General features: G+C 49.7%; 10 protein-coding genes across 10 annotated transcripts; 3 read left to right on the top strand and 7 right to left on the bottom strand.

Moving 5' to 3' along the window:
- Window positions 1-374: 374 nt before the first annotated feature.
- N7484_004307 (acylphosphatase) lies at window positions 375-1,013 on the bottom strand (the record flags this gene model as incomplete). The annotated part of the gene is made up of 5 exons (XM_057114727.1): window positions 375-554; window positions 611-680; window positions 760-772; window positions 884-914; window positions 999-1,013. 5 exons carry the CDS (start codon window positions 1,011-1,013, stop codon window positions 375-377), a joined length of 309 nt encoding a protein of 102 aa, XP_056974867.1.
- Window positions 1,014-2,295: 1,282 nt separating this feature from the next.
- N7484_004306 (putative glycerol:H+ symporter (Gup1)) lies at window positions 2,296-4,408 on the top strand (the record flags this gene model as incomplete). Its single annotated transcript, XM_057114726.1, has 3 exons — window positions 2,296-2,539; window positions 2,602-2,669; window positions 2,747-4,408. The coding sequence occupies 3 exons, from the start codon at window positions 2,296-2,298 to the stop codon at window positions 4,406-4,408; spliced, it is 1,974 nt and encodes a 657-aa protein (XP_056974866.1).
- A 185-nt stretch (window positions 4,409-4,593) lies between these two features.
- On the bottom strand, window positions 4,594-5,523 carry N7484_004305 (putative HIT finger domain protein; the record flags this gene model as incomplete). Its single annotated transcript, XM_057114725.1, has 1 exon — window positions 4,594-5,523. One exon carries the CDS (start codon window positions 5,521-5,523, stop codon window positions 4,594-4,596), a length of 930 nt encoding a protein of 309 aa, XP_056974865.1.
- A 370-nt stretch (window positions 5,524-5,893) lies between these two features.
- N7484_004304 (uncharacterized protein) lies at window positions 5,894-6,399 on the bottom strand (the record flags this gene model as incomplete). The annotated part of the gene is made up of 3 exons (XM_057114724.1): window positions 5,894-5,974; window positions 6,078-6,183; window positions 6,269-6,399. 3 exons carry the CDS (start codon window positions 6,397-6,399, stop codon window positions 5,894-5,896), a joined length of 318 nt encoding a protein of 105 aa, XP_056974864.1.
- Window positions 6,400-6,735: 336 nt separating this feature from the next.
- On the bottom strand, window positions 6,736-12,660 carry N7484_004303 (dopey family protein; the record flags this gene model as incomplete). Its single annotated transcript, XM_057114723.1, has 7 exons — window positions 6,736-8,004; window positions 8,065-9,530; window positions 9,587-9,816; window positions 9,869-12,105; window positions 12,171-12,320; window positions 12,377-12,501; window positions 12,570-12,660. 7 exons carry the CDS (start codon window positions 12,658-12,660, stop codon window positions 6,736-6,738), a joined length of 5,568 nt encoding a protein of 1,855 aa, XP_056974863.1.
- Window positions 12,661-13,222: 562 nt separating this feature from the next.
- On the bottom strand, window positions 13,223-15,366 carry N7484_004302 (putative Kelch repeats protein; the record flags this gene model as incomplete). Its single annotated transcript, XM_057114722.1, has 3 exons — window positions 13,223-14,656; window positions 14,713-14,858; window positions 14,922-15,366. 3 exons carry the CDS (start codon window positions 15,364-15,366, stop codon window positions 13,223-13,225), a joined length of 2,025 nt encoding a protein of 674 aa, XP_056974862.1.
- Window positions 15,367-15,754: 388 nt separating this feature from the next.
- N7484_004301 (uncharacterized protein) lies at window positions 15,755-20,353 on the top strand (the record flags this gene model as incomplete). Its single annotated transcript, XM_057114721.1, has 4 exons — window positions 15,755-16,079; window positions 16,143-19,618; window positions 19,673-19,751; window positions 19,806-20,353. The coding sequence occupies 4 exons, from the start codon at window positions 15,755-15,757 to the stop codon at window positions 20,351-20,353; spliced, it is 4,428 nt and encodes a 1,475-aa protein (XP_056974861.1).
- Window positions 20,354-20,604: 251 nt separating this feature from the next.
- N7484_004300 (uncharacterized protein) lies at window positions 20,605-21,703 on the bottom strand (the record flags this gene model as incomplete). The annotated part of the gene is made up of 2 exons (XM_057114720.1): window positions 20,605-21,462; window positions 21,518-21,703. 2 exons carry the CDS (start codon window positions 21,701-21,703, stop codon window positions 20,605-20,607), a joined length of 1,044 nt encoding a protein of 347 aa, XP_056974860.1.
- A 721-nt stretch (window positions 21,704-22,424) lies between these two features.
- Window positions 22,425-23,943, top strand: N7484_004299 (telomere maintenance protein PBP2; the record flags this gene model as incomplete). Its single annotated transcript, XM_057114719.1, has 3 exons — window positions 22,425-22,928; window positions 22,980-23,859; window positions 23,921-23,943. The coding sequence occupies 3 exons, from the start codon at window positions 22,425-22,427 to the stop codon at window positions 23,941-23,943; spliced, it is 1,407 nt and encodes a 468-aa protein (XP_056974859.1).
- Window positions 23,944-24,372: 429 nt separating this feature from the next.
- On the bottom strand, window positions 24,373-25,174 carry N7484_004298 (uncharacterized protein; the record flags this gene model as incomplete). Its single annotated transcript, XM_057114718.1, has 2 exons — window positions 24,373-24,866; window positions 24,982-25,174. 2 exons carry the CDS (start codon window positions 25,172-25,174, stop codon window positions 24,373-24,375), a joined length of 687 nt encoding a protein of 228 aa, XP_056974858.1.
- Between the last annotated feature and the right edge of the window lie 153 nt (window positions 25,175-25,327).

The raw sequence follows: 25,327 nt of genomic DNA, 5'->3' as shown, positions 1-25,327 counted from the left end.
GCAGCTGACCTCGGGAGGAGTCGGAATCTGCCCCGAATTCAGCTCGGACTCTATACATCGCGCTTTTGAGTCACCGACCCCGAGAAAATATCGGTAGCTGCACGGGTTCGGGATCTAAGTTTTCACCGGTGGCAGTTTGGGGCTGATTTCTCATTCTTAGATGTACGGTCACGCGCTCAATTATTCCCCGATTTTTGCCGACTTGGTTGCGGGAGTTTGAGAGAATTGAAAATATAGATCTACCTAGTGGGTCTATAGAATTATGTGCTCAATTTTATCATGTAGCTATCTACGATTTCAATCAAAAAAGTAATCACATTGTTATCAGGCTCAAATGTTGTCCTTGTTGCTTGTTAAAGAGACAAATTCAGAGATCAGGCGTCCGAGTGAAAGCTAGACTCAGTAGTCCTCATCACCGAGAAGTGATCCTCCCCGTCCAGTGGTGCCATCTCACGCTTCTCCAACTTGACAACATGGGCCATGCGAGGGCCTTTGTCGATTTGTTGTAGAAACTTCTTAATTGTCTCTTCGTCGCCCTGGACTTCACCTTCGACCTGTGCTCAAGTAGTCAGAAACTATAGTCAATATTGCTGGGCGCAAGGATACATACCCGTCCACAGGTGGTGTTACGGGCCCAACCCATAAGCCCGTAGCCCGTAGCGCATTTCTGCGTGAAGTCACTGAAACATGTCAGATTTGGTCTCAAGTGGTGGTGATATGATGTCATCGATCCTTGCTGATGAGAGATCGGAGCCTTACCGGAAACCGACACCTGGAGATGAATGTTAGTAAGGGATCTAGCTATCTTAGTTGAACTGGGGCTATCCTAGTGGCATGGGGAGTATTTATAGCGGTAGGCTGGGGTCCCATGAGCGGGGCGTACCTTGTACGGTGCCATGAACTTTGAACGCAACCTGGTGTAGAGGGTCAGCCATGTCACATTATGTTGCCAGCGAAGCAGCCGGCAATCAGAACTATCATATTCTAGGACCACGTACCCGTTTAGAAGACATGTTGAGTGTGATGTGGTTTGTTTGAGGAAGCGGAGACCGATGTCATAGTGGGTTGCTGATCTAATCTTGATCTATAACTAACTAACTAGTTAGTCTAGTCACTCATTGTAGAGCCGCTTCCAGTGACTAGTAAATTCCTTATTTAAACATTTATGTGCAATATTTACTTACTTTTCATCTCTGTGATATAGTACAATCCTGGAAAGCCAATTTTTGACAATTATATAGAGATCACTTGAAAAAGGTTTTCCGACTGCCCCTCATCGTCGCGTTATTATTGCCACATGCTGTGCTCTCCGAAAGAGTCCTAATGGCGTATATCTTCCAGCAGCTTGGAGATCGCACGGCCAAATTCCGGACCCCTGTCACGGCTGAGCAGGTTGAGGCTAAATAGTACATGACTGGTCTGTACTTTCGAGATCGACATCCATCGGTCAAATCGCCGTACATAATAGAGAGCATGAAGACAGATGTCAGCCTATAGCAAACTTTCACCAGGCCACCAAAGCATGATATGATGATCAATTCGGGATATACCTTTCTCCGTGGCCTTGATACGCCTGCCAATCACCCGAGAGACAAGACTAGTATCGAATCGATGGGGGACCTAAGAAATCACTGGCGAGTTCCAAGGTTCCGGAAGATTTTGTGTGAGGCAAATACCTATCCAACCAAACAAATTCCGAGCCACCATAGGATGCCCAAAATCATTTGCCATGCAACCCGATCTAGCTGATGATGGTGCGCATTTATTCTGGGATCCGACCGCGAATGGGTGCTATTATGCAAAGGCGAGCAAGCAGCATGATGCCGAGTTGGACCCACGAGCCAACTTGATAATACTACCTAAGGATTTTTACCAATTTTTATATCCTCTAGGCCGGGATATTTTGGAAAATCAGCCAACTGACGTGCGCAAAGCATATCCTATGCGCAGAAAAATAATTTTGATAGTGCCAATACCTACCTGTAGGCTGTAGTCAATGAAGACATTCATATCACGTTAGGTGAGGTGTTAGGAATGTATCTACAAAGCTACTTATGGCTAAATTACTACTAATCGAGAAAATCAGATGTTCACCATGCACCATATGCTTGCATAATTGGGGTGTTTTCATGAGTTAGTGGCCAGTGCATATAATGGCTGTATATATCAAGGTGATAATTGACGAGCGCTGATTGGGCGCGTGATCACCCAGTTCAGGGTGGAACATCGGCCTCGGCCCCTGAGTAAACACTGAACACTTCAGCGCTGCACCTGCGCCATGCCACTGCGATAAAAATGACTTCCCTTTTCTCCTGGCTGCGGCGGATCTACTCGCTCGACACCCTTGACACTCGCTTTACCTCTACCGCCATCAATCCAGCCGACACGCGACCTGCTTCCGCGAAAGATGCTCGCGCTCATGCCACTGCCCAAAATGCTCGCGCTCCGCTCTGGCGTACACCGGAATTCTTTATCTACTATCTATTCTTCATTGTTCTCGTTCCTTTAATGTTCAAAACTGTGGTTGATGCCTCCAAGGGTGAGTAGCCCCCGCAGACACTGGAGCGGCGTCGAGATGCTAATGGGGGATCGTCATCATAGAAAGTCACCCGATTTACCCTACCTACTCAGATCTCCTATCGCCAGGATGGATCCCTGGCCGCTTAGTTGTGAGTGATTCCCCTCGGGGACTTGTGCTCCCTGACCTCAAAAATGAATTACGGCTGACCTTGCCCGAATGACACAGGACAACTCCGATGCACAATACGCCAGCTTCCGCGACAACATTCCCTACCTCGTGTTGCTTCTTATTGCCCACCCATTGGTCCGTCGAATCTATAGCTCGTGTGTGAGCCGCGCGAGTACTACAATCAAACCCTCCAGCTCGTCCACAGTGGCTGCAGGAGATGTCCAGCTCGAACAGCGGATGCGCTTTGACTTCGTGTTTGGTCTTATCTTTATTACGGCCCTTCATGGAGTTTCTGCGCTCAAGGTGCTCCTCATTTTGCTCATCAACTACCGCATTAGCAAGCACCTTCCTCGGTCCTACATTCCGGCTGTGACATGGACGTTCAACATCTGCATCCTCTTCGCCAATGAATTATGTGGAGGATACCCGTTGGAGAAGGTCGTCATGCTCTTGACTCCGGGATCTAGCACGCCAGGAGACAAAGGGTCCTTGTTGGTCCAGTGGGCTCAGACCCTGGATAACTTCGGAGGAATCATGCCTCGATGGGAGGTCCTTTTCAAAGTCACTGTGTTGCGGCTGATTAGTTTCAATATGGACTACTACTGGAGCGTGGATTATGTCTCAGCGAGCCCGATTGAAGTATGTTCTCCTGTGTCCAATCCCGGACTGCCCATCTCTCGATTGGACGTAGTACTGACCGATTTCCACAAGAAGAAACAACTTGATCCCGCAGCTCTATCTGACAGAGACCGTGTCAAAATCCCCGCTGAACCGGCTGCCTTCAGTGGGCGCAACTATATTGCTTATGTGCTTTACTCACCGTTGTATCTGGCTGGTCCTATCTTGACCTTCAATGACTATGTCTCCCAGCAACGATACACACCTCTCTCACGGACACGAACACGCACCATCCTCTACGGAATTCGTTTTTTCTTCACCGTGATGTGCATGGAGCTGATTCTTCATTACATATACGCAGTGGCCATTTCCAAGGCCTCGCCAGACTGGTCTCTCTTTACTCCAGGCCAACTCAGCATGCTTGCTTTCTTCAACCTCCATATAATCTGGCTGAAGCTACTCATTCCATGGCGATTCTTCCGCCTCTGGGCTCTTATTGATGGGATTGATCCTCCAGAGAACATGGTTCGCTGCATGTCAAACAACTACTCTGCCTTCGCCTTCTGGCGTGGCTGGCACCGTTCTTACAACCGCTGGATTGTGCGGTATATCTACATCCCATTGGGCGGAGGCGGTAGTGGCCGTGGCCCGGCTGGTGCAAAGCAGACATCCACACAATCTGGCATCTGGTCCAAGTTCTTGCAAATTCGCAACTTTTTGATGGTCTTTACATTCGTGGCCTTGTGGCACGACATTAACCTCCGTCTCCTGATGTGGGGCTGGCTTATCACGCTCTTCGTTCTCCCTGAAGTCCTGGGTGGTATGCTTTTCCCTGCTCGGCGTTGGCGCTCGCATCCCACCGCGTACCGGTGGCTTACTGGCATTGGGTCTGTGGGCAACGTCCTCATGATGATGATTGCAAACCTCGTTGGCTTTGCGCTCGGCCTGGACGGGCTGAAGGACTTACTGGCTAGTCTAACAGGGTCATATTCCGGCGTGGCATACATGATTTCCTGCTGCGCGGTCTTATTCGTCGGAATTCAGGTCATGTTTGAGATTCGCGAAGATGAACTGCGAATGGGCATCAACCTGAAGTGTTGATTACGTTTCAATATACGTCTACGACATTCTTAGCATTTTTCATAAAGAATTAGAAGATTAATTTCAATGGTTGGATATTAGCTATTGTACAGGTTTCCATTATTTTCATATAGTCGTTAAAAGGGAAATAGGGTGACAGATCTCCCTCCCTAATAGTATACAGCCCGGCACACCCATTGGCGGTTCTAGAAGAATGCACCACACCTCGAATCCTCGTGTACACGGTAACAATCCAGCCCACAAGTGCGCAAGTGACAGCTCTTGCAGCGGATCTTCCCCCAATATCCACACATACAGCAGAAATGCCGCGGCGATTGAGACGACATTGGCGCGCCTACCCGCGACGCATTATATGATAAAGGCGGCTCAGCGAGTAAACGCTGAATGATACGATCAGAAGGCATAGTCGGTGCATAAGACCGCAAAAGAGGATCATTATCATGCTCCGTCTTCAAAAGCTTATGCTTCCCCTCCGAATCATCTTCACCCTCCACATCCGTAGCAACTGTAGCAGGAGTCTCAGGGACAGAAGGCGCAGGCGTAGGCGTGGAAGCAGCTGTCCCAATAGCCAAAGCCCGTTTCCTCTTTGCAGCCGCAGATCCAGCTCCAGCAGACCCGGCAACAACAGGCGTCGAGCTCCGTCTCGCTGCCGCCGCCGCAACAGCAGCTTTACTCCCTTTAGCCATCGCGGCCGCTGCGACCATATTCTGCCCAGCCCCGGCCCCCGCTCCACCAGCAGCACTGCTATTATGAATCGCAGCTTCCTCATCATCAAGGTGGTTCCGGAATGTCTTTTGCGATTGTAGGATTCGGCGCACATTTGATGTTGTCTTTGCGCGTGTGCCGCGCGCTCCGGCTTCTTTTGCTTGTTTCACTGGTACGGGGATCGACACGTCGCGCTGGTTTTCGCGGTCTAGCTCAGCGATGTGGCGGATAATCGCATTCGCTCGTCGTGAGGACATGTCACCTCCTTTACCGGCGTCGCGGATTCCGCGTTTGCGGCTTAGTGTTGGGGCCATGGCGGCTTGGGCTGGGTTGAAGGCTCGGTCGGCGACGTAGCTCCAGCCTGGGGCTGGAGCCGCACCTTTGTGTTGGAGGAGTTCGACACGGAACATGATTCCTGCCCTTGTCTTCTTTTTTTTCACTTTTTGACTTGGGGTGAGGGTGTTGTGAGAAGGTCGGGGATGGACATCGGAGACGTGAAAGTTGATGGCCGTTTAAGTGTTTGATTTGTTTGCACCCGTCTCTATCAAAATATGAGCTTGGGCATCCACTGTTGTTAATGGTCAGTCTGCTCTGGCTATTTGAGATTGATTTTTCTCTGATTCAGATCTTGTAATGCACCTTGAAATAAACAGATCAATTCATGGGAGATATGTTTGGTCAAATTACATTTGGCAAGTCAAATGCAGAAAAGACACCTTAACACCAGCGTAAATAGAAAGTACGTGGACCAAGCTTCTGGAAACACTAAATAATACGCGATTACTTCTTCTGAAGCTTGTTGACCTTGGACTCCAGCTCATTAATGTATGACTGGAGCTTGAGAGTAGCTGCCTGGAGTGCCTGTATCGTAGATAAGAGCTCTCCCCGTTCCGGGGAGAGCACATTGCAGTCAGTCTCAAAGTAAAGCATTTGAATTCAATGCCAAGGTCGACTTTGAACATACCGAAATGTCATCAGTCAACATCTCATTTGCGACTCGGTAATCCCCTAGGATGTAGTAGTATACCGACGCGCCGGCAACAACAGCGCCTGACAGGAACCCGAAGACTCTGCACAAAGTTAGGCAAGCTAGGAACAGAATAACAACTGAGGGTAGAGATTTGAATCCAGTCGTGAGTTGTCTTCAACACTTACCCTCCACGGAAAGCGCCAACGGGCTTGCTTGTGGGCAATGGCGCAGCCTCCCAGCGGGGACGGGACACGGAGAAAGATCGGGCAACGACGCGACCGCGTAGCGGCATGAACATTTTTGAGCGTACGTTCATGGTGACGCAGAATCTGCTTAATCAGTAAATGATTCAACGTGAAACCTTAAGAATGGTCTTACAAGTAAAGATAGTGGCGAGGGGAGTGAAAGAGACCAGGTGACGTTGACAACCGGTGGCCCGGGCGGCATCGGAACTTGACGGTTAACGCTGAATACATATACGAAGCGAATCCGGAGTAAATTAAATCAAGAGGATTACCATGAAGCAAAAATGAGTTGAGTATATTACGGGAGATATACTCTAGCTTGGAATACACAAAACCTTCCCTTGAGGATTATCGCTATGGGGTAACTCCAGCTATACAAAATGGAGTAGACAAACTATCTATGCAGCTTAATTTGCCATGGTGCTCTCGTTAAACAAATCCGCCAACAGATCATCCCGGCATACACCTAGATCTGCACCTTCCATGCTATACGTACTCTCAAATACGTAGATACTCAGTCGGTCAAAGAACGGTCGCAAGACCCGCTCGACGATCTCGTCTTTGGCCGTCTCTCGAATGTGTTCTGAGATAAGCCACGGCCGCTTCAGACCACCGCGTGTTGTGGACTCCGTGTGCTCATGCGAAACAGATGGCGTAAGAGCATTCCGCGCTCCAAAGCTTTGGGATACCTCATCAGCAAGGGCAACCGGCTCCCAGCGATTGGGCGGGTATACTGCATCAATGGTGTCGGTCACAAAGAGCCACTCCAGAAGCTGGAAGTCATCGGGGGCGACGACCAGGAGAATATCCAGGAGCTTGCATGCCTGTAGTAGCGAGTAAGGGTTGTACGAATCTGATTGCAAGCCCTGTGGAACAGCAGAAATAGCTTCCTGCAGCTCTGCATTGATCATCGGCCAGAAGGGCGCCATAGTCTGAGCAGACGTTTTGAGCACGAGGGCACGGAGGACCATGAAGATCTCTGCGCGTGTTGCGGATGATGGGGAAGAAGAGCTGGTGGCTGCTAGAAGATCCTCAAGCTTCTGAAGAAGGCCTGGCAATTCGCCCACGAAGTAATCGGTACTGGCAGACAGCAGGAGCACTGCAATACGACGCAGATTGAGTTGCGCTCTACGATCAGCTTCTAGTCTTGCTGCAGATGCCCCCACACCGAACATAATTCCAGCAGCACTGGGCGGTGGTAGACGACCCAACAGCTCTCCCAATCGGTCTTTGTCTGCAATAGCCCACTGTCGCAATAGGCCCATCCAATTGTTTTTGATTAGGTCCACTTGCAATCCAAAGAAGCGTGGATCATTGAATGCATCGGCAATATCCTTCTTCCATACCTTTGCGGCTGCCGGCACTTTGGCCATTTGCTGCAATAGAACCATCACGTTGCGGTTGAGGTTGTTGGGAAATAGTCGAGAGCGGATGAGTGGACCAACCACATTGGTTGACACACCGTTGATGGCGGTATTGATACGGTCCGAGTCACCTAGAGTTGTGATGAAAGATGGCATGGAGACAGCAAGAATGCTTAGCATGTCATCCGGCCCAGTATGGGACACCGCTGTCCGGTCATAATCGAGAGAAGATCTCGCTAAGAGGCCGGCGTCCTGGTTGAGACCTAATGGTTTACTAGTGAAGACAGCCGTAAGAAGACGGAGAAGAACATCCTGTAGAAGATGAAGTTAGTATACGAAAAGTGATATTGGGATTGATGGTGGATGACGAACTCCAAGCTCCTTGCGCATACGACGGTCTTCACCGAATGTTGTGTTCTCCAACTTCGCACCTAGGATAGCCGCGAATTCAATGAGACGTGGAAGGATCTGTCGATGAGGGAAAGGATTGCTGAGCACATCACGGAGGAAAATTGTACAGTCAGCCCAAATTTCGTCAAGAACATCGTCATCTAAAGAGCGAGCATAGGCGACCAAGAAACTGGCTAGTTCGGACTCAGACAAGCTGGTGGTTAAAGATGACTTGCGATGGTTGTCCAATGCGCTAGGGTTCGTCCGTGTGTAAATTGCATTGAACACGGCAGGAATAGCGATCTTCGGGCTCGAACCATCAAGGGTATGCAAGAGGTTGAAGATAAGCGCTGCAGTATCTGTGTCGGATTTTGTCCACATTTCAATCAGCGTTTCAAGACATTCAAGCGCTTCTGCCGTGAAAAGATGTTCGAGAATCCGCCTCGATCTATTTCTCATTCGCAACGAAGTGTACTGGAAGGATGCAATTGATTCGGAATCTGGAGAGCATGTTCGATCTCCTGCGCCCCAGGCCCAGATAGAGAAACAAAGGCGAGCGGCGTCTTGGAAGCAGAGCAGGACTGTCAGTCGATCATTAGCGGTGTTGGATCGGCCTTGGTTGCCTTCCGAATTGAACACCCCAGACACCATGTTTCCGAAAAAGCCCTGGGGCTGATCTGGGCTCTTGGCGGCCGGAATGTTCGATTCCTCTACGAGGAGACGCTCATGGGCGTTGGCAATACATGTTTCAAGACCAGTGAGTAAAGCAATAGTGACTTGTTCAGATCGGTCATGGGGCCAATTCTCTGTTTGTTGAAACGCGAGCTGAAGCCTTCCAAAGGAGGCTTTGATCTCTCTGCAGAAGCATTCCACCAACATGAGGAGAATTTGGAAAAGCGAGCCAGAAAAAAGTGGAAGCACCTCGCAAAGAAGTCCAATCCACTTATCCACAATTTCATGAGATTTTGTTGAGCTAATGCCTTTGAGCAGACAATCCAAAAGTCGCTCAGGAGGGCGAGGAAATTGAGGCAATGACTGGCCTTTATCTGCCTTTTCACTTGTGAAAGACAATATCGAAGGACTAGTCAAACGTTCACGAGAGGTGGCTCGTTGATGCTTTGGCCTGGGAGGTGGTACGGGTGCGTATGCCTGAGCAAAACGAACCTTTAGAGCCGCAAGAAGTGCATCAATGATTGCACCCTGTACTGCAATACTATCGCCCTCATCTGAGGCAACCAGAAGGCGATCCACCAAAAAATCATCAATTCCGGATTCTGCGAGGTCCTCTGACCCAGGTCCCAGAAGGAGTTGTCGCATGAGATGAAGGGCATCCCTTTGCAATCGCTCTCCTTCCAAGTTGCCCTGTGTTGACGTCAAAACCTTGTCGCTGATGATTCCGCGGCAAGCTTCAAATATTGTCGCATGGAAACTCTTCACATTCCCACCATCTGTTAAAAAGAAATAAGTTAAAGGTACCTTCTAGTCGGCTATACATATGACTTACTCTCAGACTTGGGCGCTTCCGGACGCTTCTCGGTCTGGCCCAACGTGTGGGTGAGAAGCGTGATCCATCCGCCATGAGAAAGTGACGAGATGATGTTTGAGGCTGTCCGCAGCAAATAATTGCACTCTTTGTAATCGTCCGGAGGAATTGAATAGTCTTCTTCGGCGACTGCGCCAGACATATCATGCTTAAACAACTCCTCAAGTTTCAAAATGACGACATGGAAGATTCTAGAATCAGGTTATTAGTGGCAAGTCTGAATGTTTTGTAGATTTGTCGCACCTATGAATGGAGTGAAGGTCTTGAAGCCATTGCTGGACACTCTGAGACACATCTCCAGGTTCTTGAGAAAGAAGATCAAGTACAATGAACAAGGGACGCTCGAGCATCGAACATTGATAAGAGAACAATGTTCCCCCAACCTCAGAGACCTGCTTTGGGAGTTGCTCATGCATGCCATGGTGGCTATGGTTCCAAAGTACATAGAACTTCTCGGCTTGCTCCTCTGATGAGAGATGGTAGGAGCTTGTGGTTGATGAATTTACCATTAAAGAGGTTATCGATGCCTCAACAAGATGATCAACCCAAGAGATTGAGTGAAGCGACCATAGACACCTGACCGCTTCAACATGAAATTTCGGGCTCAATGGCGACAAGTATTGCCAGAGCTGTTCGACCAGATTGGGAATCAGACCGCAGGCATCCTCATAGCTGATGTAGAAACCAAGGCTATGGACGAAAAAAAGGTTGGTCAATGCGGAGGCAATGGTAGAGATGACTGCAAAAGCAGCAGTGCTCGGATTGTTATCCTTCTTGTCTAATCTTCGAGACAATGCCCCGTAAAGCCGCCTGTCACGAAGCACACGCGACCTTGGTAGCTTCATTAGCAATTTTACAAGGACATCAACTTTGTCGTGGAGGCATAAGGTGTTATCATCACTTTCGAGGGCTTCCACTGATAGATCATGAGCTTCGCGAATTATCATCTCGCTAATTTGCTTGGGGCCAAATGGAAGAGGAGGGAGATCGAGGCTATTTTTGCTGTTTTCATAGAAACTATGAATTTTTTTCAAAATATCATGGTTTCGAGACTTGGTATCAGCAGCGGCTTTCTCATGGCTTGTTTTCTTTGAAAAAACTCTCTCTGTAAGCAGAGGAATCAATGACTTCAGCACGCCATTCAATGCAACAGACACAACTTCTTTGTCAATACTAGCTCCTGGTGAGGCCGTGTGCAAAGATATTTCACGCATTCTGACGAGCACAGATAGCGTTAACAAAGGAACATGAATCTGGAGCATGTCTTCTTCTCGCACATTGAAATTATCAATGATGAACCTGGCAAGATCAAGGTTTCGCAAGACTTGGTCAGGGTCACGCTCCACGTCGTTCGAGCGGAAATCAACCAAGCCCAAGAGCTCGGAGAAAATGACACTGCTCTCTACACCGTCAAAAAAGGCACTAGCACTGCGGAAGACTTCCTCAAAATGATTCCTAGGAGCCTCCTTTTCGAACGCTTGAACACTGCGTATTGTAGGAAGGAATACTGCCGGAACGATATAACCACCAATTTCCCAGCGGTCCATCAAGGAGAGAGCAATGCGGAAGGGCTTTGTTCTCTCAGAAGGTATTTGAGAACCCTGCTTGATCATCTTGAGAAGACCATTTACCAAGGGCTGCAAACCCACGCGGCTGAAATATTGAGACTGCGAAAGCTCCTTGGCATCGGCAGAAACGTGGCTAGTTTCCGTCGGAATCTTCTGATCATACACAGATGAGCGCTCACGATCACTTGTAGGCTCGGGGCCAAGGAACCATGCCCAGAGTCGGCGGTTCAGGCCCATGTCCCGTCGAGTGACCACACCCACCGCAGCAACAATCAAAGTTTCGAGATCACGGTCCGTGATTCGCTTTTGTAGAATTGGAGAATTCAATGGCAAATGAGTAACAAGAAGATCGAGGAAATTTCGCTGTACCAGAAGTTGTTCGTCGGATAGACCTGACGCAAAACACCTAATCAACAAGCCCGGCTCTGGGAGTATGACGGAGTCAGCTGCTGCAAGCATCTCAGATGGGATGTCTTTGGCGTCGCTAGTATCAGTCGCACTCTGGCGACGATTGGGAATGCCCAATTTAGGTAGGTAACGGTTCAAGTAGGCTAGGACACCAAGTCGTCGACTGGGGTTTGTAATCGATGCGAGGAACAGACATTGCCAAAAATACTGCCCAGAAGCCCCTGATTCAGATGTTTTTTGAGTCTCAAGCCGCCCGCCTACTTCGCGAAGCTTATTGACGATCCTTAGCGTCGGCTCAAAGTCGTCGCTTGTCTCCTCTTCCAAGCCAGGGAGCAAGGCCAAGAGAATGGCTTTCAGGGCTGGTCGAATGGCCCATGGTTCTAAATCGACAATGTAGCCCTCCACCAATGACAGGAAAAGCGGGCGAACAGTGAGTGAAGCGAAGGTCAAGGTTGGCGCAAGCCCGGGCAGGTACAAAGGCAGGTCGTGCGACAATCCGTCGAGCTTAAATAGACGGGCAGACAGTCAATCAACAAAGTCCTCCGGATCCATATATTCGTTTTGCATACCTTGATCAGCCCAAATATGTAAGTATATACTTCGAGCGCCTTTTGGTGGACCCCGGATGGTAATGACGGGTTCAAGCATTGTGCCAGTCGCTTCGAGACTAGCACCTTATGGGGTACGATTGGCTGGTCTGGCGGGTGGGTTTGAAGTGCCTATCCCCTTGTCAATGATCAAATCCATCATAGTGGTGTATTGAATTGGGTCTCACTTTTAAAAGGCGACTCAGGAAGGAGATGTAGTCGGCCCATTCTTGGAGGGCGTTGTCGAACAGTGACAGCGCTCGTTCGACACTTGACGCATAGCGACGGTAGCTTTTGTCCTTCTTGAGTGACCCTAGAGTTACATCAAAGTGTTAGAAAAGTCCCGCGCGATATCTCAGTCTTGTGGTATGAGATACAGACCTTCCTTTCCTTGTAAGCGCGTGCGCGTTAAGGAGCTCTCGGAGCTTGCGGGGGAGTTCGACCTCGGAAAGGCACTTGGATCAAGGCTCATGGTGCCAATGTCGGACGTCAAATTGATACAAAAGCTGCAGGCTGCACCTCATCATATTCAGGACATCAAGAATGACCCAAGGGGGGAGGGCAAGTTGGACGTTGAAGGTGGTTAGTAAGGGCCACGCAGGCGGACACATTTAGTGTTTTGTCCGCCTTGGGAGCTCCGACTCCCCGACCGGCGCCAACATCAATGTCAACGTCAACGTCAACGTTTTTGTAGCACCTACGCAGAAGGTGGCAATTAAGTTCATTCCAGCGATTATATGTCTCACAAATTGGTGTTTGGTATCCAGCAGTATGGATATGCATTACACCATTGACATCCAGGCCCAGCCGTTCCTGTCTACAACCATACGATTCCTCTGATCGTGTCCATCCGTGTAAAGTCGCGGGTAGTGATTATTAACTGTGTTGACTATATTTGGTCGACTTCCCTATAAGTTTTGTGTGGTTCGGAATGGATAGACAAGATATGGAGACAAGGTGACTTATGTGGACGCTGACGGAATAAACAATGCAAAGCAAGCTTCAATATTTCCAGTACTTTTGCTATAGGTCTATCACCGACGCCGACCAGCTCCTCCAGCATTTTCGGCCCGATCAGCAATGCTAACCACCTCTCCGATACCGGCTGCTTCTTGTTCATCCTCGAGAGCCATAATCTCTTCGCGGCTGTCCCACCATTTCTCCTCTGCCATATTGAATGCAGCCTTGCGCAATTCTTTGATACTCTTCTCGTCGTTTTGATTTTTCAGTGCCATGGCTTCGATGAGCAGCTTCTGCCATTCTTCAGAAGTACGACTAAAGAATTCACGGAGACTCTCGAAAGGCCGAGGTAAGGGCCGGCTGTCGTCCGGCTGGGCGTCGATTTCTTGTTCCTCGACTTCGAGTTGCTGCATATCCTGAGTGACCGACGGCACGGTCACCTCAGTTGGGGCAGGGGATGAGGCATCAACAGACATAGAATCGCCTTCCTCGTCGTCCATCTCCTCATCCTCATCCTCATCGTCCATATCTTCATCACTATCCTCGTCCTCATCCATGAGGTTCCAGTTCATAGGCTCCCTGTAGAAGCATTCCTTAACGCCATCCAACTTGACGAGGTCAATGGAGTACATGTCATCGAAAGTGAACTCCCGATCGCCCTTCTCAAAGGTTCCGCCATAGATAAATAGTGTGTCATCTTGGACCGCAAGCTGTGCGTTGAAGCGCCTATGGGGCATCTCAAAGCGGACTATCGCGGGGTTAGAAGGCTCGACAGGTTCCTCTTTAGGTGTGCTCAATTGCATGAGCTCTTCATCGTCATCATCATCCTCACGGAAACCTCCCTTGGCTTCTAGTGCTTTGAGATTCCTCAAAAGCTCTTCCTCGTCAGCCTTGCCTCTATCTCGCGATTTGACCTGGTTCGCCTGCTGTTTCTTGCCAGGTGCGCGTGGTCGTCGCAGACTTAGCGGGAAGAATCGATTGCGGTCTGTGTTCCATGCAAATAACAAATCGAAGAACTCGCTATCAATACCCTCCTCAGTCAGTTCGACGTCATGGACTCCTCCAAACATGATACCACGACCTTTATGGTACGCCATAGTTGTTCCTGCACGGGCCGGGTTTGGCGTGTTGGCGGGCTTCTTTCTCCGCTCCCAACGAATTGCGGGGACAGCAGCTGCCGGGGCATCGGATGCTGGGGGAGTAATTCTGAGGAACCAGGTATCTTGATGAACCATAGGGCGCATCACCATTTTCTGAGCGCCACCCTTGACTTGCTTGCCGCCACCGCCACCTGCGGTCGCCTTCACTCGAGAGTAACCGCCATAAATAACGGCACCAGTTTCATGCGGAAGCAGGGAGAATGAAGATCGTGGGTCAGGCTTCTGCGAGGCCGTTGTCAACGTTGGGCTGAACCAGGTGTATTTCTGGCAATCATAGATCCACAGATCCTGCAGGTACTTGGTCTGCTGGGAAGTGTCTTGGAATCCGCCAAACAAGATGATATAATTCTACCAATTGTTAGCTTGGCTTTCCCCCAATAAAGATATATGAGCTTTCACAGTACCTTGAAGTAAGTCATTCGATGACCACTTCGAGCCGGAGGGCCCTTACCCTTGGTCTCAAGGCGGGTCCATTCTCTAGTAGCGGTATCCAAGTGCCAAAAGTCATTGTAGTGGTAGAAAGTGCCCTGCTTGGGCGACGAGAACTCGCCTATGTACATTTATCAGCCAAAGCACAGAAAAAACCTAGATGTAACACTTTGGATCATCTTACCTCCAAAAAGATATACACCTCCGGTGTTACCTCCACGGCACCATGCATGTCCACTCCGAGGCAGAGGACTGTTGGGACTGGTCACCTCCCTCCATTCACCCCGATCGATCAAGTAGACGAAGAGGTTATTGAAGAATGTTGCATGTGTTCCATCGAAATACTCGCCGCCAAAGAGCAACAACTCGTTCCGATTAGATGGCGACGCAAGAACCGTGGCTGATGAGCGTGGGGCAGGAGGCTCTGACACGATCTCTGTCACCTTCAAAAATCTGGCTTGCTCTTCGGCGTACTGGGCCAGGATGGCATCCAGATCGGCATCCTCGGCGTCGCTGTCTACATCCTTGCCTTTGACTTTGGACTTCTTTTCCTTTTGAGCAGTCTTCTTGGACTGCTTAGCCGCCACTCGAGCTTTATGCTCAGCGGACTTTTTGTCCTTCTTACCCATGCTTGAATTGAGGGTTTTGCACCGGTTTATGGCAAGTTCTGGCGGGGCATAGAAAAAAAAAAAGGTTTTCCCCACATACAGATCCGCCAGGCCTGTTAGTAGGGGTGCTGATCACTATAAATCTATACAACACACAACATTTTGAATCAAACTCTGTAACCTTTAGTCTTAAAAGTTTATTGGAGCTATAATCACTCGACTAGGGTACTAAATTTCCCAGAGAACCATGTCAATATAATGTATAGCGTTTTGATCGTGACTGTAAGTGCCAAATTCACGGGCCTGACCGCTCACGTGCAAAACGCGTCCCTCGAAATGTTTCGCGACGATCAACTGTTCAGTCGAAAACCGATAACCCGCCATAACACCATGAAATTATTACGCCCCCATGACGAAAAATAATCTTGCTGTACATCTGAAATGGCTACTCAACCAAGGCCCCTCCTTACACCTGTCGTTGTCCACCGAATCTCCTTCCATACAACGCGAGCGCGTCTCCCCACAGCCTTCTTTACCGGCCGACGAAAGCGAGCTCTTGGATGCGATTATTGAAGACGCCGAAAACACCGACGATGTGCTAAACGAGGACATGGCAAAATTTCAAACTTCATTGTCAGCACGGAAACCTCGTTTATTTAGCTGCCCAGAAACATGGAAAGACGAGCCGCCTTCAACGTCAAAGAAGGCGTCTTCCACGGACACCTTGGTTCCAGGTAAGCGTGAATAAAAGAACGCAGAGCCCGCATTAATATTCTGACCGGAATTCATCGAAACAGAGTCTCATCTTGAACCACCGCGATCCTCTTTCGTGTCTCGACTCAAAACCCCACTTCGATCGGACCGAAAGCTCGAAACACCGTCTTTTGATGATGTGGAAGCCATTGACCTCACGGGAGATCCTGAACGATTTATCCCATCTTCGGCAACCGATTTAGGAGAACCCCGTCGACTATGGTCTGGGGATACGGTAACACGCGAACAACCCGCCGAGAAGCGTGGGAAGAAGCGGAAGAGCGATGAATACACATCGGACCTTCTATCGCCCTCGAAATATGCGTCCAAAGTACGAAGCAACGCGCAGGCACCGACCTCTGAACTTCCTTCAGGTGCAAACCGGGTGAAGCCATCGAATAGTGCCAAACAACTGAGAACCGACTCCCCGTCTCCTAAAAAGAGCCACCGAAAGCAAGTCATTGCCGATTCCGACGAGGAAGATCCGTTCGACGATTGGACAGTAGATGCAGATGACATGATTCTGGATAATGATCCAGTGCTGTATCCCAAACTACCTAGAATCAAACCCGAAAATCATGAGAAGAACTATCGCGCTGAAGCCCCACGCCTTGAGCGCTTGCCAAGTGGGACTATCTCAGAAACGACTCGGACAGAAACTCGGATGGAAAGAAAGAAACCAATTCAAACCTCAACAGCTTCGCCTGGGCTCAGAATCCCCAGTTCTCAGCCCAAAGACGAGTCTGTTCTTAAGTTTGTAGCTCTTTCAGCAACCTCCATCGGCCATTCTATCCGCCAGCTGAGGCAGAAACTGCAGAAAAACTCTGAGGTTGTATACCAACAGGCAATGGAAGGCCAGCCGGCTCCGGATCTGATTGCAGAGAACAAAAGCCTTGTGTCACGTATTCAAGCCATTGAGGCATTACAATCCCAGCAAGCATCTTATAACACCTGCCTTTCTCGAAAGAAGAAATTGAAGCAGAACCTCATGAAAGTGATATCCCAGGGTCTTGATCCAACAACCATGCCGGATGAGCTGTCAAAAAGCCGAGCTGTTGAGTCAGAGCTGGAGCAAATTGAGGCAAGGATCAGCGAGCTTCTTCCTCAAGCTGAGATATTTGATTTGATCAAGTGCCCAGAAATGGATCGTGCTACTCCAGCGTCGAGTGACTTTCATCCAGACCGCCATTCTTCCAAAAACCAGTTTGAAGACTTTGGGTTTACCAAGGAGTCCCCACCTCGAAGACAGCACACCTCTTTCGCCAGCCCTAAGTTGACAAATTATAATATCACGTCCCGGGCTGGGCAGAGCATTCCCGCCCGTGGTGGCGAAGAAGGCCATGTTTCTCGACACATGGGCTCACCAGCAATAGACTTGGACGAATTCGATTGGGACGAGAGCGATGACGCGATGTTGGATGTTGCTGGAAGCTCGAATAAGGACTTGCCGATGTCTTTCGGTGACAAAAACGTTGAGAATCGACCAGTCTTTGCCGAGACCTCTGGAAACACCTCTCGAATGCCCCCGCCAAAGAAGTCACCCGGGCGTAGCAACTTTTGGGCCAACAATGCTTGGTCTCATGAGGTGAGAACTGTCCTCAAGGAAAAGTTCCACCTTCGTGGCTTCCGCCCAAACCAACTCGAGGCTATTGATGCAACCCTCGCTGGTAAGGACACCTTTATCTTGATGCCAACTGGCGGAGGGAAGTCACTGTGTTATCAGCTTCCCGCAGTTGTCATGAGTGGTCGTACCAGTGGCGTGACAATTGTGGTTTCCCCTTTATTGAGTTTGATGCAAGATCAGGTTTTCCATCTGCAGAAGCTGAATATCAACGCCCTTTTGGTGAATGGTGAGACTGACAAGGCCGAGCGATCGCAAATTCTTCATCAATTGTCAAATGGTGGCGGAGAAGGTATGGAGCTCTTGTACATCACACCGGAAATGCTTAGCAAGAATCAGACCCTTGTCAAAGCCCTCGAGAAGCTTCATCGCCGGAACAAGCTTGCACGCTTGGTTATTGATGAGGCGCACTGCGTAAGTCAATGGGGGCATGACTTTCGTCCTGACTACAAGGAACTTGGTGAAATCAGAGCTAAATTTCCGGGGGTACCAGTCATGGCCTTGACTGCTACTGCCACTGAAAACGTGAAAGTTGATGTCATGCATAACCTGAAGATGAATGGATGTGAGGTTTTCCTACAAAGCTTCAATCGCCCTAACTTGACCTACGAGGTGCGGCCGAAAAAGAAGAATGATGAATTGTTGGCTAGCATTGCCGAGACAATCACTGCCTCATATCGAAACCAGTGCGGTATCATTTACTGCCTATCGCGCAGGACATGTGAAAGTGTGGCAGAGGAGCTCGTGAAGAAGTACAAAATCAAAGCACATCACTATCATGCTCACCTGCAACCTAAACAGAAAGCTGAGGTGCAGAGCGCATGGCAAAATGGTAGATATCATGTCATCGTCGCCACAATCGCCTTTGGAATGGGAATTGATAAGCCTGATGTGCGTTTTGTGATCCACCACAGTATTCCCAAAAGCCTTGAAGGTTACTACCAGGAGACTGGCCGTGCTGGCCGAGACGGAAAACGCTCTGGATGCTATCTTTATTATGGCTACAAAGACACCACGTTGCTGAAGCGGATGATCGATCAAGGCGAAGGGAGTTATGAACAAAAGGCTCGACAAAAGCATATGCTTCGGAACGTTGTCCAATTCTGTGAGAATCGCAGTGACTGCAGGCGTGTACAAGTGCTCGCTTACTTTAACGAACAATTTCGCCGAGAGGACTGTGGGAACACGTGTGATAACTGCAAGTCTGATCTTATCTTCGAAGAGCATGACTTTTCTGAATATGCATCATGGGCCATAAAGATTGTGCGAAGTTTAACTCTCCAGAAGGAAGACAAGGTCACTGTACTCTACTGTGTTGATATTCTTCGAGGCGATTTGAAAAGACCCAAGTCACCTTCTCATCGACAAAATCCAGGATATGGAAAGGGGTCTGACCTTGATAGAGCGGAAGCAGAGCGATTATTTTATCGTTTGTTGGGCGAAGATGCGCTGGCGGAAGAAAATGTCATCAATGGCAAAGATTTCGCGGTTCAATATCTCAAACTCGGCCGCCGTGCTACTGAATTCGAAAGTGGCCAGCGCAAAATGAAGCTACAAGTGCGAGTCTCTCCAGGTAAAGCTCGAGTGCCGCGGCCGGCCATGAAAGCAAAATCTGGGAGTCAAGCGCACCCTACATCCACAATGGTTTCATCACCTATTCAATCCGCCAATGACCGTCGACAAGCCCGCCATAAGCAACGTGGGGTCCGGTTTGACTTTTCAGAGGGCGAAGAGAGTGATGGGTTCGAACCAATCCGAGTTTCCGGAAAGCAGCAACGCCAGATTGCGCGTGAATTAGGCCCACCCATTACAATTGACCAGAAGATGGATCGACTTGATCACCTTCATCGTGCTGTCGTAGAGGATTTCGAGGTCACCGCCAAGAGGTACCTCCAAGATGTAAGTTTCCTCCTGCCTTCTTGTGGAAACCGGTTGCTCACTACTTTTGGAAAGGTCGTTGTTGAAAAAGGTCTCCGCGCCCAGCCATTCCCGGACCATATTTTGCGTGACATGGCCATCTCATTCCCCAAAGGTGAGATTTGATCTAAGGAAAAACCAGTGATAATACTAACTCCAATGATACTAGATCCCTCGGAGCTTGCTGCCCTCCCAGGCATCGACCAAGACAAGGTCAAACGATATGGCCGTCAGATCTTAAGACTAATAGACAATGCAAAACGGCGCTACCAGGAATTGACGCAAGATGCCGAATCCAATGGCGTCGTTCCCGACCCCAACCATCACAATGTCATCAATCTCAGCAGTAGTGACGAATACAGTGACGGCGACGATCTTTTCGCAGACCAAGCGTCTACGTTCGATGTTGACCAAACCCAGGAAGACGAAGATCTCACCAGCAGATATTTCCCTCCTCCCCTTTCTCCAGGCTTTCACCCTGGCGAGGATTTTGGTGAACAAGCGGATTCTGGCTCCAAAGGCCGCAAACGTCCGTACACCAGAAAGCCTCGCCGGAAGAATGGAGGCTCTACAAGCAGTTGGAAAGCCAAGGGCTCCAGGTCCAAGACCACTACGGGCGGCAGCAGTCGCGCTCCAAGCCGATCCTCTGCTGCCCCTCGAAAACCCGCTACGAAAGCCAAGACCCCGAAATCTACGATTGGAATGATGCCCATTTGAACTTGTCTTTTCTGCGGAGTTGATCATGATTTGGTGTTACGTGCATGGAGCATCTAAAGGCGTTTCTTTCTTTTCAACGGTGTTGCTTTGTCTCAGGCAGAGTACTTCATGGCTCCTGGGTTCTTGGCATGAGGTCGAGGCATAAGGCGCGTTCCAATTACTTTGCACCCCTACTCTGAATTAGGTTTCAAATAGACATAATACCATCTTCTGTCCCTAAGCCAAGAAAATACACGTTTCTCTTTCCCGCATTATCCAGTCAGCGAGCGACCGAAGTCTATCAACCGCAGGCGTCGGGCATCGCGAGGATGAAATTGAGCCACTTTCGCTCTCACAAGGAACCGTGGGATAGCTGAGTCCCGTTCTAAAGTCACATAAGACGTCCCAGCCTCCAGCAAAGAATCTAGAAGCTCATGCATTTCGGTTGCGGCCGCTTCTCGTTTATTTGCCAGGTTTGAACCATCATTTGTGCGCCGAACGAATTTGTCGATCATCTGCTGACCTCCACCATTATCTGCTAACTCTTTCTCTTTCTGCTTCTTTGGTTTCCCATGAGCTGTGTACCCCGCGTTCAGTGTTGTATCGGAAACCTCCAGGGCATCTCCCACCGTGGGGCCGCCAAGATTCTCTGCAGCAAGCATCGGAGCCAAGGTTTCGTCGATAAAAGTGTTCAAGGAGCTCCTGAGACTCTCAAATTCCCGTTCTAGTACTTTGCTTCTCGTTTTTTGTTGACTTAACACCTCCTGGGCTACTTGTGAGGGTGTCTGTTCTTGCTTCCGGGCGTTGGCATTGCGAATTCGTTGGAGTCGTTCTCCAAGTCCATTTGCAATCGCACGTGAATCTCGCAAGTTGGCCTCTTCGACACGAAGCTGCTCACGATCTGCAGATAATCTCTCCGCCGTCACTGATACGAATCCTTTGCTTTCTTTAATGAGTCGGGAAGTCTCTTCAATCGCTATGAGCGAAGGCAGAACGGAGTCTGTAACTGGAAGATCTTCTTCAGCCTGGAGCAATGAGTCATAGGCTCTTTTAGCTCGTCGTGCTTCCGAAACACGTGCCCATTGGTCTTTTTCGCTCTCTAAGAGGCCATGAGAGCGAATCTCCCGAAGCTAGAGAGAGATGTTAGCTAAAGATGACCGAAATCTGGATGCTACATATCCATACCTTCCTTAGCTCATCTTCCTGGCGTCGGACTTGCTCCTGGAGCTCCCGTAGGGTTCCATCTAACCGTCGCGCATAGGCATGCAGGGCGGTTGCACTAAGAGGTTGGCTGGTGGACTCTTTCTCCGCTGCAGCACGATTCGCAGCAAAATTCTGGATGTTCTGCAAGTTCTGTTCTGGAATATCCATTTTTATGTATCTTGCAGACTCAGAAAGGAATTAATCTGAGAAGGTCATTCAAGGTCTCAGGGTAGGGGAAGTACAGAACCGCGTCGCGTTGATACCACGTGACGTAGCTGGTTTGGGTTTAGCCCGAGTAACAGGTAACGAGTAAGCTCAATCACTCCGCTTCATCTCTCTCCATCACCCCCTTCTCGTCCCAATCCCCGAGCTTCTCTGGTTTCTTTTTCTTATTTCGTGTCTTCTTATTCTCTGCGAGGCGACACTGGTTTGGAGTGGCACGGCTCTTTCTTGCCTGGTTTTTTCCTAGTTTCGCCCTATCCTTGCACACCCCCGTCGCATCCACGACCTTCTACACCTCCCTTAACCTTTTTCCGCTTTCAATCCCCTCGACTCTTTTCCCCATCCCCCGGCAATTCCCCTAGTCACTGGAAGGGAATTCAAAGCAAAAAAAGAAGATTAACAAGCTTCCCTTGCATTTTGGAAGACCCCACCATCACCATTGATCTGCGCTTTGTCGTCGACTCCACACCACATCTCTTCCTCCACTTCAGCCTCTCACCCGATCCCCTTCCCCGATCGCCAGCACCAGCACCAGCACGTTTTCCGTGGGAACTTCTGGTGTAAATAGACGATCCATAAAAGAAGAAAACAGATTTCATTCTTGACACACTCGACCTCTTTCACGTAAGTGAAGACAAATACAATACAGCACATTGTACCTATCATCATGTCGGCCTCTCCCTCCAACCTTCAATCGACTAAGCGTCCCCTCGAGGATCCTTCCTCTCCTTCGGCTCCCAACGACCAGCCTGAGGCCAAGCGACCCGCCCTGGACAAAGTAGTGCGCAGCGACGCCGAAGCCGAGACGGACGTGTCGAGCAACCAAATCCCGACTGTTGAGGGCTCGAAGGACACCCAAGGTGATACCGTGGTCCCCGATGCACCCAATGGCAAGGACCACACCGAGACTCAGCCTATCCAATCGACCGCATCTCACGGTGAACGAGCTGGCTCCCAGTCGGACCAGCACACGCCACAGGACGAGTCAAACTGGATTCACATTCGCGCGGTCATCTCCAGCCAGGAGGCAGCCACGGTGATCGGAAAGGCAGGTGAGAATGTTTCCCAGATTCGACGTCTGTCTGGCGCCAAGTGCACTGTCAGCGATTATTCTCGGGGTGCCGTAGAGCGGATCTTGACCGTCAGCGGCCTCCAGGACGCGGTAGCCAAGGTAGGTTTTGGTTCTATTCTTGCTTGAAAGACTTGGTGCTAATTATACCAGGCATTCGGACTAATCATTCGTACCCTGAACAATGAACCTCTCGAGGCCCCTTCTACTGCCCAGTCCAAGACGTACCCGCTGCGTTTGCTAATCCCTCACATTCTCATCGGCTCTATCATCGGCAAAGGTGGTAGCCGTATCCGCGAGATCCAGGACGCATCTGGTGCACGACTCAACGCATCGGATGGCTGCCTGCCGCTGTCGACCGAGCGCTCCCTCGTCATCCTGGGTGTCGCGGATGCCGTGCACATTGCGACTTACTACGTTGCCGTTACGCTCGTGGAACAACTGAAGGAACGATTCAATGGCCCTGCTGCTTCGGCATACGCTACTCGTAGCGGCGGCCCCGCCGGCGCTGTTCCTGGTGGCATGCAGGTTGCTCCCTATGTTCCTCAGCCCGCCGGCGGCCAGTACGGCCACCCCGACACCTTCAAGCGCCACAATCCTCACCCCAACCGCGCCCAAGCAGGTAACTACGGTGTTCCGTACCTGCACGGCCAACCTACCCCGGCTCCTGTTGGCCAGCCTGCCATGCCCTACGGTGCCGCGCCTGCTCCCTATGCTGGTGGTCCTCCTCATCAGCCGGCTCCTTATGTCGGCGGTCCGCAGCCGACTCCTGGTCGTGCAGGCCCGCCTGCACCGGCTCCGGTGGGAGGTGCTATGCCCGGTCAGCCAATGACTCAACAAATCTTCATTCCCAACGATATGGTTGGAGCCATTATTGGAAAGGGTGGAGCCAAGATTAACGAAATACGCCATCTTAGTGGCAGTGTGATTAAGATCAACGAGCCGCAAGAGAGCAGCAACGAGCGTCTGGTGACCATTACTGGTACTCAAGAGTGCAACCAGATGGCTTTGTACATGCTCTATTCTCGACTTGGTTCGTTACCCCTGTCTCTTCCTTCCATCTAAGATGCATTTTTATCTAACAATCAATTTAGAAAGCGAGAAGCACCGTGTCTAAGTCCAAATACTTTCCTCTTCTACCCTGGGAGCTTGGCAAATGTCGAGCCCAAAAAGTCCACGGTGGTTTACGACGATTCTATTTTTCTCTTTTTGCTATTTCCTTTCATCTTCAAACTCACACGGGTGTTGACGTTTTTCTATCCCCTTTCTTTCTCGCTGTATCTTATTCGAGGCATGTGATTGAAACATTGCCTCCTAATAACCAATCCCACGAATTTGTCCCCGTCACCCTACCCTCTATACCCGTAGCCCTGGACGTGCGTTCATCATTCCCAATCCTCTCCCAGTTGACCATCGGACACATTGAATCGTCAAGAAAGCCAAAAAGAACACCATTTCCATTCCTAAATCCAATACCTTGATTTATTAATTCACATGCCCCTCTCCATCGCTTGAAGCATCCAGCAAACCAACCCGTCACCTTTAACTAAGTCTTTTGAAAACTGACATGTTTCAACTCCAGCCCAGGAATAGCCCCCAACGACTTCTCACGAATGGGCGAGATGCTGGAAACAAACTGCTCTGTCTCTCTCGATTTATTATGCACGTCAATAGATTCCCATCCAACAACTAGCAGGTAAAGCACCGCTTGTCCACTCGGACTCTTCGCATGTTGCACTGAACCCGGCCGGTCCACATGCCCCATCGACCATGATATTGGCCTCGACCCCTCCGGGAGCTGTTTAACCAAGGCTGTCCGAAAGTCGATTAAGTTACCATTAAGCTGTCTTTTCTCTGGAACAGAGAGCGAGTCTGCAAATGATAATGTGCATAGCTCTGTTACTGGGTTGTCGATTAGTGCGTCGGCGCTGCAGAGGGGTGGACTGAGGGTTGCGTAGATTGCTTTTGGAGGTGGAGCATCTGGGTCAAGATATGGAGTGAGATGTTCGATGCTTGCGGAGGCTCGAGCGTCGGTCCAGTCTGTTCACTCAGTTAGCCATCTCTTAGTGTACTCACGTTTATGGTCGTAGACAGATGTTTGATAACATCACAGTCATTGACATCTACTCTATGCTCATAATTCTGGCTAACTCACTAATTGCCCATACTACTGTATTGTTATCCTCTGCTGAACGGCCCCATGCAGAGCTCTGATGCCCGCTTTCGTGTTGGGTGTTGCGGAATATAGACAACAAGCGTTCGCCTTCCTCGTTGGTCGGGTCTTCAGGCCGTACGGAAGGCTTCAATCTGAAGAAGATGAACTCGCTGGTTGGTTGAGACATGGGCATGCTGCAGGGAAGAATGGAATAGAGAGGGCGTGATGTCGAATATCTTGAGTGTAAATGTAAATGTAGAATGTAGGTAGTTACTCGAATTTAACGCTGATCTACATGTGATGTCACCGCGATATGATGTCAGGATTTCCGGTCTTCATTAAGCAT

This window comes from Penicillium longicatenatum (assembly GCF_028827895.1).
Source record: "Penicillium longicatenatum strain IBT 33135 chromosome Unknown contig_2_segment0_segment0, whole genome shotgun sequence".
NCBI classification, from domain to species: Eukaryota; Fungi; Ascomycota; class Eurotiomycetes; order Eurotiales; family Aspergillaceae; genus Penicillium; species Penicillium longicatenatum.
Note: the sequence above shows the minus strand (reverse complement) of the source record. Positions and strands in the feature narration are given on the sequence as shown.